Source organism: Rhinatrema bivittatum, chromosome 3 (assembly GCF_901001135.1).
Source record: "Rhinatrema bivittatum chromosome 3, aRhiBiv1.1, whole genome shotgun sequence".
Taxonomy (NCBI): domain Eukaryota; kingdom Metazoa; phylum Chordata; class Amphibia; order Gymnophiona; family Rhinatrematidae; genus Rhinatrema; species Rhinatrema bivittatum.
Genome location: NC_042617.1, coordinates 181,941,981 through 181,954,292, shown reverse-complemented (window position 1 = coordinate 181,954,292; position 12,312 = coordinate 181,941,981). Strand labels below are relative to the sequence as shown.

At 43.9% G+C, this 12,312-nt stretch overlaps 1 protein-coding gene across 1 annotated transcript in view; it reads right to left on the bottom strand.

Moving 5' to 3' along the window:
* Positions 1 to 12,312, bottom strand: part of WDR64 (WD repeat domain 64) — a 540,197-nt gene that overhangs the window by 31,153 nt on the left and 496,732 nt on the right. Inside the window, exon 27 of the mRNA XM_029594015.1 lies at positions 9,239 to 9,346. Within this exon, the coding sequence (XP_029449875.1) occupies positions 9,239 to 9,346 (108 nt within the window). The remainder of the gene's footprint in view (positions 1 to 9,238; positions 9,347 to 12,312) is intronic.

Sequence of the window (12,312 nt, the reverse complement as noted above, 5' to 3'; positions counted from 1 at the left end):
CCCCCTACCTCCCTCCCTCCACCCTCTGCTCCCATACCTTCCCACTTGCACCCCTCAAAACTGTAATACCTCCCGCAGTGAGGAATGATACCACAACAACTTCATGGCAGCACACCAAGCCCCCCGCGCCCTGTAATAGATTAAGAACATGAACAACATGAACAACAAAAAGAGAGAATGATAATAAGCACTCTGTCTGAGCACCATTCACTTCCATATGGTTAATTCTGTGTTAATAACAAAATCTTAGAGGATCCAAAAAGAACCCAATTGTTGAATCGCGCCTCTGTAGTATGAAGTAATAATAAATCCCTCAGAGATATGCTGATCAAGTAGTAGGGTCCTGTGTTAAGATAAAACCTCCAGAGTGCCGCCGCAGCCTCTTCCCTCCATTCTGCACTCTACCATCTTGCAGTGAAGTCTTTCCCCGGTGTTGCTGCCATATGTCACGATCTGGTACCGTACCAGCTAGAAGCCCAGCTGCCTGCATGATCTGCAGAGCTTCTTCCACTGTATGGACTTTCGATGACACTCCATTTATAGTAAATTGCAGACCAAATGGAAATAACCATTTATAACGATGACCTCCTGCCCGAAGAACCTAAACAACCTAAAGTCTCTCCTTTTCTTTATTGTCAGAGGGGAGAGGTCTTGAAAAACTTCTATTTTATGGCCGTGCCACTGGATATCTTTCATTTGTCTCACTTTCACCATCCCTTGTTCTTTGATCGTGAACTCATGAAAACAGACTACTATATCTCGTGGACGATTATTCTGGGCCTTAGCCAAAGCCCTATGTGCTTGTGCCAGTTTGATGTTCACCAACTCAGCCTCTCCCTCCATGGGGTTTAATATGGAGCTGCCTCTGTCCATGATCACTTTTTGGCAATCCAAATAAGCTGGTTCCTCAGGAATTTCTCTAAATCTGAGGTTGCTCCTCTTGGAACGATTTTCCATATCTTCTATCCAATCTCTCAATTTGCCATTTTTGTCCCATAGATCCTGTAGAGCTTGCTGAACATCCTCTGCTGCTGTTTCCCGCTCTTCCTGTTTCTGCTCCATTGCTTCTAAGCGATGACCCATCTCAGAACAATCATTTTGCAGTTCAGCTACTATGGAATGCATTTCTTGCTTCAGCAGCCCCATGTCAGCTCTTATCTCCCCAAATAAGCTTAAAATCTTCCCGGGAGGGAGGCTGTTCTGGATGTTGTAATCTGCCGGCTCCCTCCTCCTCTCCCAATGTTGTACCTGCCGCCCCGGTGCCATTTTCTGCTAGGGGGCTCTCATCGGGACTGCTGGAAGTTTTCAGCGCGGCATGCTTGAAAGAAAAGTGCTTTAAATCGGGCACTTTCTTCCGGATTGACATCCTGGAGTCTTCTGCCAGCAAAAGGTATGCTTGAAATCAGCTGTGCTGCTGAAATGCTTGTGATATGGGAGGAATGTTTCAGATCGGGCTCAGAGCATCGGTTTAAGCCTTCATTCTCTAGCGTGATGTCACTTCCTCAGGTGTGTTGCTCTTAAAGGATGGTCTGATTAAAAACCTCTTTAGGGAGATGCATCACTCATGTACAGAAGCTTTACATTAAATTTTTCAGCTGGATTTCTTGGCAGAATAAAGGTCCTTTTTAAGTAGTCTATGTCACAGTTTCACCTGCTATGCAATCTCCCCGTGTCATACTGGTTCTGCCTGCTGTGCAGCATTCCTTCCACCAGAGGTCCTCAATGAGCCTTTCTCACTACCTTCCCAGTTACCTCCTCATTGATCCTCCTATGCCTAAGCCTCAGTCCTACTTAACTCAGCCGGCTCAATGCCTCAGTGCCTCTTCATTGAGTCACCTCGGCTCTCTGACCTGGCCACTCTTACTTGGTTATCCTGTCTTGCCTTATGGCCTATCTGGGCCTTCTGCCTTGCCTTGTGGCCTATCCGGTCCTCCTGCCTTGCCTTATGGCTTCTCTTAGCCTCTTGCCTTGCCTTGTGGCCTCTCTTGGCCTCTTGCCTTGCTTTGTGGCCTCCTGGGCCTTTCTGTCTTACCTAACAGCCTCCAGGCCTACTATGTTCTCTTAGCCGGCCTTATGCTCTGTTGGGCTTCCCTGTTTATTCTTGCCTGTTCTGTCCAATCCTGTCCAACAATAGCCTATATTTGTTTCAGCAGCAGAGAGTGTATATATTTGTGCATTAGGCTTGATGTCAGCAGTGACATCTTGTGGAAATAAAGAGTAAGACCTATAATGAGCATGAGCCTTTTTCTCTGGGGTTGATGCAATGAGAAGAGCAATCAAAATGGGAACCCATTGCCCTAATGAGCGTGCACGCCCATCCCCTGTGCGTCCCGTCTGATGCAATATTTAAATGAGAGCAAAATCAGGGCAGTGTAAAAAGGGTATGCTATGGCAGAATTTTGGTCTCTGGTGCTCAAAAGTTTATTGCATAAGGTGCCCACATCTGCAATGGGCGTGTAATGCAAACATCCATTTTGATCACGCTTCTTTTATATTATTTTGCTGATGTGCTGATTTCAGTGCTGAAGTTTATTATGTAAGGTGCTCATTGCTACAGATGTCTAAATTGTGTGGTCAATTTAAGAGTGAGGATGATACTAAGAAAGACACAATTGTCGCAACACAGAGGATCATATTTTTTAATGCTTCTCATGAACCTTTGACTGTGAGTTAACTTTACTCCACCTCTGGAGCTGGAGTTAAATTACCCGCATTAAATAAACGTGCATCAGATCTCCTTACTTTGGGTATGTTTTCCTGCATCAAATGGTAATAGGTAATGTCTTCACCAACATGGAATTTACATGTGTTGGGTGCGATTGGATATGCATTTATTAGGGCATGCATTTTGGACATGCTAATCTCCATACTGCACTGGACACTCTTCTTGAGCACCCAACCACAAGTAAACCCATGCACATCTTATTGCATCAGCCCCTCAGTCTTTTGGTCTGTTCTTTCCTCTGCCCTGTTCTGGTTTTTTTTGTTTTCCCTGATACAGAAACCAGTGGAGGCAACCTTTTTCCATGGTGGGAATATTAACAAAACTACTTTTTGGAAGAGCCCCCTCTGAAGAATCATGGGGGACAAAAGAAAGAACTGTTGCAGGCGTGGACCCGTCGACCAAGATGGGGTTGATGCAACCTGAAGGGAGGAGCCCTGCAAGACCCCACTGTCGGCTGACTGAGATGGCTGTGGTAGAGGACCAACTGGAGCTTCACCTATACCAGCCCTTGTTCCCCTTAGGTTGAGCCCTCAAGTGCCGAGGCTGGCAGGACTTAGGTATGGGCCTCTTTTGATGAGGTGATGATCCAAGGAGGTACTTCAGTCACAGGCCAGGGTTCAGAACAGACTGAATACAGACGGCTTAGGGGACCACACGGAGACAGTGGTGTCGGAGGCAGGCTAAGCGCAGGGGCCTGCCATGCTTTTGGCCCAGCATCATGAGTAGCCGAAGGGAGCGGCAAAACACGACAGCTTGTTTTAGTTCTTCCATCACAGGTACCTTCGTGGCTTAGCCACTTTAGGTTGCTTGCAGTATAAACCCAAGTCTGTTATGGTTAAGTAGTATTTGGGTGGATTCCTGTGTACTGAGGCTGATGACCATGCCCACGGGGAGGAGCCCGTGGGCGTGGTCATCGCAGACGTACAAACACCGAGTTTAGTTCTTTTATTAAATAGCTTGTAGTGTGCCACCAGAGGTGACAATAGTGAGGTAGTCTGGGTGTAGCAGTCTCAGGACCCTTGGCAGAGGGGACCCCTCTCACCCCGTTGGTAAAGGGCCCTTGGGAGGAGCATGGCGGGAGGCAGCACCACAGCCACTCCGGGGATGCCGGAGAAGTCGGCCTGCAGATGCGGCGGCAGCCATCTTCCCCAGGGATGCGGGAGGAGCCGCGAACAAGGTGAGGCACATGGGGCGAAGCTGTCTAGCACCAACGGACGCAACAGTACCCCTCTTCAAAGGGCGTCCTCCGGACTTCTTACCTGGTCTTGGTTTTTGAGGATGCATCTTATGGAAATCTTGTAGCATCTCTTTATCCAGTATATTAGCCAAAGGTGTTCACGAGATCTTCAGGTCCATAATCTTCCCATGACAGGAGGTATTCCCATACTCTGCCTCTTTTTCTTACGTCAAGGACAGCATCTACCTTGTACTCGATGTCATCTTCTGCATCTATAGGTTTAGGTTCAGGTGTCTTGTTGGAGAACTCATTAAGTATCAATGGCTTCAATAGTGAGTCGTGGAACGCATTGTGAATCTTCAATGTAGGTGGTAGCTTCAGACTATAGGTGAGATTGCCTAATCGTCGGAGAATAAGGAATGGTCCAATGAAGCGTGGAGTGAAGCGAGCTGAAGGTATTTTAAGTCTTAAATGCTTAGTGGTTAGCCAGACTTTGTCACCAGGCTGGAAATCTGAAGCCTTGAAGTGGTGAGCCGAATCCATGGAGTTAGCAATCTGTTATGGTAGTTACAGCTGCTCCATGTAGGTTACCCCTATGTTTCTGTTAAGGGTAGTAATATTTACAATCAAAACCAAGCAACTGTCAAATCTGATGATAAAATTACTGCTAGCAACATTTTTATGGGGTGAGAAGTCTTCTTGATAATTCAGACAATGCTGCTTGAATGTGCTTTGCTTTTGGATTTGGCCATAGATGCAGTCTGTGCTTCTTCCCTAATGTCAGCATATCAGTACCCTGGTCTGTAAAAGTCAGGGCCCAGCGTTGGCTGTCATCTGAATCCAATTTTCATTTTTACCCCCTGCCGAAGCAGAAAGCAATGTTGCAATTGCATCAAAAACATCAAGGCTAATTGGTTAAGAGTAATAATCCCCATGCCTTCTGTTAAGGGTAGTAACTATTGCTCTGTGCAGGTAACCCCCATGCACTCTTTTCTTCTTTTCCAACCTCTAGCCTTTAGGAATCCACAGTGTTTACCTCATGACTTTTGGTTTTGTTTACTGTATTTGTCCCCACCTCCTCTTTGGGAAGGGATTGCATGCATACACCATCTTCTCCGAGAAGAAATATTTCCTGATGCTGGTTGTGAGTCATCCCCCTGGAGTTTCATTTAGTGACCCCTAGTTCTATAGGTTCGTTTCCAATGGAAAAGGTTCAAAGTTCATGCATCATTAAAACCTTTCAGGTATCTGAAGGTCTGTATCATAATCTCTCCTGCACCTCCTCTCTTCCAGGATATACATATTCAGATCCTTCTCCTCATAAGTCTTCCAATACAGAGCCCAGACTGTTTTTTTCACCCTTCTCTGGACCATCTCCATCCTGTCTATATCCTTTTTGAGATATGGGCTCCAGAATTGACCACAGTAATCCAGGTGAGGCCTCACCAAGGACCTGTACAAGGGCATTATCACCTCCTTTTTCTTACTGGTTATTCCTCTCTGTGCAGCCCAGCATTTGTCTGGCTTTAGCTATCACGTTCACAATGCTTTGCCACCTTCAGATTGCCAGACACTATCACCCCAAGATCCCGTTCCCAGTCTGTGCACATCAGTCTTTCACCCCCCATCACATACAGCTCTTTTGGATTACCATACCTCAGATGTTTGACTTTGCACTTCTTAGCACTGAATCCCAACTGCCAAATTTTCTACTTCTCTTCAAGCTTTCTTAAGTCACTTTCATTCTCTCTACTCCTTCAGGCATGTCCACTCTGTTGCAGATCTTAGTATCATCCACAAAGACAAACTTTACCTTCTGTTCTTTCCACAATGTTGCTCACAAAGATATTGAATAGCAGTGGTTCCAAAAGTGATACCTGTGGCACTCCACTTAACACTATTCTCTCTTCAGAGTAGATTCCATTTACAATTACACTTTGTTTCCTATCAGACAATCAGTTTGTAATCCACTCCATCACTTTGGCGCCTACTCTCAAGCATCTAGTTTTATTCACAAACCTCCTATGCAGGACTGTATCAAAAGCTTTGCTGAAATCCAAGTAAATCACATCTAGTGCTCTTCCTTGATCCAGTTTTCTAGTTACCCAATCAAAAAAATCAGATTTGCTTAACAGGACCTTCCCCTGGTGAGTCCATGCTATCTTGGGTCCAGCAACCCACCGGAATGCAGATAGTTCACTATCCTTTCCTTCAGCAGTGTCTCCATTAAGTTTCTCACCATCAAAGTGAGGCTAACCAGCCTTCTCTCTGCTCCACTTTTGTGAAGTGGGCCCACAAACACTCTTCTTCAATCTTGCGGTACTACTCCTGTTTCTAGGGATCTATTGAACAGGTCTATCAGCAGATCGCCAGCACATCTCTAAGCTCCCTTAGTTTTCTGGGATGTACCTCATCCGGCCCCATGGCATTGTCCACTTTCAGTTTTCTTAGCTCTTCCTATATATTCTCTTCTGCAAACAGAGTTGAGTCTACCCCACCCCCATCTATTGTCTTGGCAACCAGGAACAGTCCTTTTCTATGGCCTTCTTTAGTGAAAACGGAAGTATTTGTTTAATATTTCTACCATTTTTTTGTCTCTCTCTACACATTGCTCCTTGTCACCTTTCAATTTTATTATATCCTTTTGTGCCTTTCTTCTTTTTTTGATATATCTGAAAATGTTTTGTCACCTTGCTTCACCTCTTTGGCAATCCTTTCTTCTGCTTGACCTTTCACTTTCCTGATTTCTTTCTTAGTCTCCCTCACTTACACCAGGTATTCTTCCCTGTGTTCCTCTTTTTGGGATTCTTTATACTTCTTGTTCTTTTTGCCTTGAAATTTTTAGCCACCTCCTTTGAGACCAGATCAGTTTCTTTTTCCTTTTACTTTTGTTTACTTTTCTAACATATAGATTTGTTGCTTTTGTAATAGCTCCTTTTAATTTGGCCCACTGTTGTTGCACCTCACCCATTTTCTCCCAATCTTTGTGCAACTTCTCTATATCTTATTTGCAATATCAAACCATACTGTCTGATGATCACTGGTGTTCAGGCGCGCCCCTACCCAGACACACAAACGGAACCTTTTTCCATGTAAAACCGAAGTTACGCACATAAAGTAATGAAACAAACGAAAACAAATTTTCTAAAAAATAAATAAATAAATAAAGTAATGTAATGAATGAAATGGCCCAAATAACATTTTACACACTTCTACTAGGTATCTTGTGTGGTATGGAGTCAAGTGCTTTAAGTACCCAAGAAGAGTGTCAAACCCAATGAAAATACATTCTACTGTGTTTATTATTGGTCTTATGAATGTTCTGGGAGTTAAAAAGAGCTTTTGCTTTCAAAATAATTTAAAATAAAATATCATCTTTAATCCTTATTTTAGCATTTGCTCAACTGTTATAAGTGAAATCTCACTGCACATTGTGATGTCATTAGGTATTTTTGATGCAAGGTAACCACAGAGCTCTAAGCAATAAGGGATGAGCTGAAGCCAATGCTGGTTTTATTTCATTGCATCCAGGCACTTGTATTTCCATTTTCTCTATGAAACTGGGGTAAAACCAGGACTGACTTGGCGGTCTCTTTTATGACACAGTAGGAATATGTAGGGAAAAAATTTTGGTTCAGTTTCTTTCAGTTTTGGGAGCCCCCCACCCCCCAGGTAACATTTTATTTAACATTTATTTTGTTTCTGCAGTTTGTAGAAATGAAATAAACACAAAAAAAAAAAAAGAAAAAAAATGAAACGAGGTCTCCCTAGGTCCCCCTAAACCTCATCCAACCCACTGTCGAAGTGCCGGAGTAGGAACCTCCTGGGCCCCACTTACAAGATCTTTGGGAATTTGCCACGGCCTAGTCCCATCCTTGAGGTCTCAGTCCAATGCTGGAACCTGGCTCAAGACCTGGTCCCAGCACTAAGGCCTACACCTAGGCCCAATGCTGAGGCCTAATTCTGTCACCAAGGCCTAGGTCCAATGTTGGGGGCCTGGTCCAAGACCTGTTCCAACCGCTGAGGCCTAGACTAGGCCTCTGATGTCTTCTTTTTCTTAGATTCTGCAAAATATAATGTGTTCACTTTAAGGACTTGTTGTAATGATGTCACTGCAGCACATCCTTAAAGCAGACACATCATTTTTTGTAGAATTGAAGGAGTGAGAAGCCGTCGGAGATCTGTCTAGGGATAGGGCCTCAGTTTGGGCCAAGGCCTCGGCACTGTAATCAGGTCTCAGGCTGGGCACTGGCGTCAGATCTAGGCCTAGGCCTTGCTGCCAGGACCAGATCTCGGTCTGGCCTTTGACATCAGGCCTGGGCCTTGGCAGTGGGACTGAGGTTCAGACCAGGCCCTGGCATTGAGCTTAGATCTAGGCCATGGTTTCAGAAGTGGGCTCAGGTCATCTTCGGGCCTAGGTGTTGGCAGCATTCGGCCAAGACCTTGGATTTTTCCTTATTTTTTCTCTCAAAATGAAAGAAATGTAAAACCAGCAAAATCTTGTTGGTTTTTCTTTCATTCCATTTTCAAAATGACATGAAATGCCATAGGAAATGTTGACATATCCTATTTTGTTTCATATGAATACACCTCCCTACTTCCTGATCACCCTATGTTACAGCTGCCCTGCCTTAGCTTAGTATCCTTAAAATTGTTGGACTGCTTTGGAAAGATATTTAGTCCATTGTCACATGATATATTATCTGACAAAATGGATATAGAGAAGTGTGTTGGAACAGGGCAATTAGGAGAAAATGGAGCAGTCTGAGATGAAAGGGGGATAACAGACATTTTTTTTAATTCTTTGCAATTTTTGTAATAAGTTATATTGGAGAAAACAGAAGAAAAGGCATAAGCAGTTCTACTGTCAATAATGAAATCATTGAAAAAGGGGGAGAACACCAGCATACCAAAACCAGTACTAAAACAAAGGTGGCTCTAAAACAGCAATAATCTGCTAATTGAAGAAAATGTCAGCTAAAGGCTGGCAAGTAGCCAACAAAATGGTCCTCCTTGATTGCAGTAGTTTATGGCTAACTTGAGTTTTAAACGGTTAATAGAGCCAAGAAACTGACCTGCTTACTAATGCAATGTCACGCAAAATAGCAATGAAATACCACATGCATAAATGCTCAACAGCATAAAAAATGCTGAGCCAGCAAGTAACCATCATTTACCCCATGCTCAAAATGTACAAAACAATTTTTTAAAAATAATTTTATAAATGCAATGTGTGTATGCATCCAAAAGTGAAAGCAGCCTCACAAGGGGAAGGTAGCAAAGATGATGTTTCCTTAAGGGGGTATTTACACAAGATACTATAAGATGGAACTTACCCTTCTTGAACCATGCATCTTAGTTTTAGACGCCGAGGGACTAGGTTCGTGCTCTTTATATGCATCTACACAAGATGGTGGTATGTAGCTTATCTGTAGATTTGGAAACTTAATAAAGAACAAAGAAAAGGGAGAGTTAACAATTTACCTGATTTGCTTACCATGCAATGATTTTTGTGTTAGTCTAGGAACACTTAAAAGTTGAGCATTATTATCTAGTTCCATTTATACCATTAAAGCAGCAGTAAAGGAAAGCTTTGTCGGCCAGCATAGTTTTCCTCAGCAAAACAAACGGGGCAGGATGGAGTGAGCAGATTTCCTGACCCCCAACTGACTTTTGCCATCATCAGATAGGGTAGACAGGAGAAGAAACTTGGTGGGGGCAAGGGAAAGGGATATGGGGGATCTTGTGCAAGCCAGCGCCTTACTTCATATCTGGAGGGAGGAGGATAGTCCTCAGGGCAGCAAGGCTCTTAGAAACTCTTGGGGGGATGGGAGTTTGCTTGCCCTCAGTGGGCCCTTTATTCACTGGAAGAAGGCGGGAATAAAGCCATGAAGAGTACTTTATGGGAATGGACAGGTACGGGGAATGACTTCTGGCTTCAAGGGTCCTTATAGGGCACTCGGGAGGGGCCCTAACCCAGGATATTGGCAGGTGCATTAGCCTGCTGATGATCTTGGCAAAAGTTATCTAAACATCTTGAGATGTAGTTAACTCAGGCTACTGATAATTTTCTGGCTTAATATGATATGTATTAAACCATATTCATAGTAACGAGCTGCTTTGCATGTGATGAAACTCATGAAAATATTTCCTGCATATTAACCACAGCTGTTTAATGAATGTTAATATGCTTTAATAAATAGGTTCCTTTTTCTTTATTGTCAAATAGATAGAAATGTGGCACACTTTGCACTGAATGGGAGGTCAATATAGAGACTGAGGCACAGTGGAGAATGCAACAGCTCCTTTAGCCTACCATATGCTGTAATTACTACTGTTTACCTTTACCTGTTTTCACCTTCCCCATCTTTTGTTTTCCCTGGCTCTTCTTTTTTTTGCACTTATTTGCAAATATATCTGTCTGTGCAGTTTGTTTTACTTTAATCTAAACCTAGAAAGGCCACAAATGTTGTTTGCATACTTTGCTAAGTTTTGTTTATTGCAGTCCCACACTGCCTGTGCTTTATACGTTTTCTTTTTTTCTCTTTATTGGTTTGGCATAGTTTTTCCTGTGCTAGATATCGGCTAATTGCTATTACCTACTGTTATAGATCTGATGCCTGATGGGAGGAGCAATCAGATAATGGCTCCTAAGAAGGAGGAGTTAGCAATCTGTTATCGATGACTCCTAAAGAAGGAGGAGTTAGCAATCTGTTAGTAATCTGATAAGAAAGCTGGAAGTAGCAATCATGTAGAGTCTCAGATATCGTCTTGCTAAGGAGTAGGAATCTGTAATGAATCTGAGATAGTTGTGGGTGGATCCCTGGGCCGGTGGCAGATGACCATTCTCCCGGGAGGATATCCCGAGAGGGATCACTGGCTAGGCTTGAGTATGGAGACAGACACACATTAGTTCTTTTATTAAACAGGTTTTTGAAACCACCAGAGGTGGCAGTAGTGAGCTGATATGCCCGGCAGGGCTGTAGTCCCTCAGGTACTGGAACCGTGATTCAGAATAGCTGAGCTGTTGAGAAACTGTAGAAAGTGAGTAGGCAGAGTTCATGAACAGAACTAGATGACAAAACTCACGTAAGGTCTCAAGGGAGCTCAGGAGCTGGAAAGGTTTAGGCCTTCGAGGAGCGAGTACCTGGTTCCAGGGAAAGCTCTGAGAGAACGATGGTAACTCACAATTGATTGTAGTAGTGATAACTTCCAGGCAGAAGAGAATCTTCAGAGTGTCCAGGAACATGGGCCCTCGAGGAGCGAGTACCAGTTCCTATCTGTAATCTGAAAGTAAAGAAAAGAGCGAGGCCCCCGAGGAGCAGGTACCTCTGGTAAGTCCAAGGAGGCAGAGTAGCTTGGAGGAATCCTAACCGGATCCGAATCCTCTCCTTGCTAACTCAGTTAGAAAATGAATTAGAGACCTTTAAATATTGGAAGCGGATGATGTCATCTCAGGGGGACGCCCCTGAGGTTCGCGCCCTTGCTGATACTTCAATCAGAGCGTGCACGTGCCCTAGGTCATCAAGCAACATGGCGGATCTGCACCGTCGAGCCGGTCCGGGGATGCCGGAGGGAGATGGCATGGAGACGGCATGGAGACGCCGCGGCAGCCAGCAGTCCATCAGACCCGGAGGGAGTCACCACAGAGGTAAAGAGGGCGGAGTGAGGGCGACGGTTGCAACACCTACAGCTGATTTGTGACTTAAATACACATGAATAATGTGTATTTCTAATAAAATGATAAACATTTTGTATGCAAACACCAGAAGCATGACAGATAAACCAAAGTCAGAATTAATAACATTATGACATTATTGAAATTCCTGAGGCTTGGTGGGAGCAGTCCAATGATTGGATATTAAATACAGTTATGCTTTTGGTAAATATTGGTACATGCTAGTCAGTAAATTTTGGTTACATGCTATTCAGAAGATCAATTGAATCAAAAAGTAGTAGTCTGCCTCTGTATTAGGTCTGAACTATAGCACCTTCCCAGGGAAGACATTGAAGCAAACTCAAATGAGAGGTTGGAAGGTTTATGGGCGGAAATTAGGAGTAAGAAGAGTAAGTCTCATACTTTTGGTGTATGCTATAAGCCACACCTTATGAAAAATAGATTTAATTATGAAAGCCAGCATGACCCATGAGGCAGCATAAGCTGCAAAAGATAGCAAATATGCTCCAGCAAGTCTCTGCTGCCACCTTCAGCTGCCTTGGTCTCCATTGCTACCACTGGGCCAATGTAATAAGCCGCAGTAAACCTGCCGTGGGTTTTTGTGCACGTATTTGTGTGAGATTTTCTGCGCTAATCTAACACGTGTATGTAACGCGTTTAGCGCAGAAAAACGCACAGAAACCCGCAGCAGGTTTAGCATGAGTGCATGCAAATGGAATGTAAAGGAGGCAA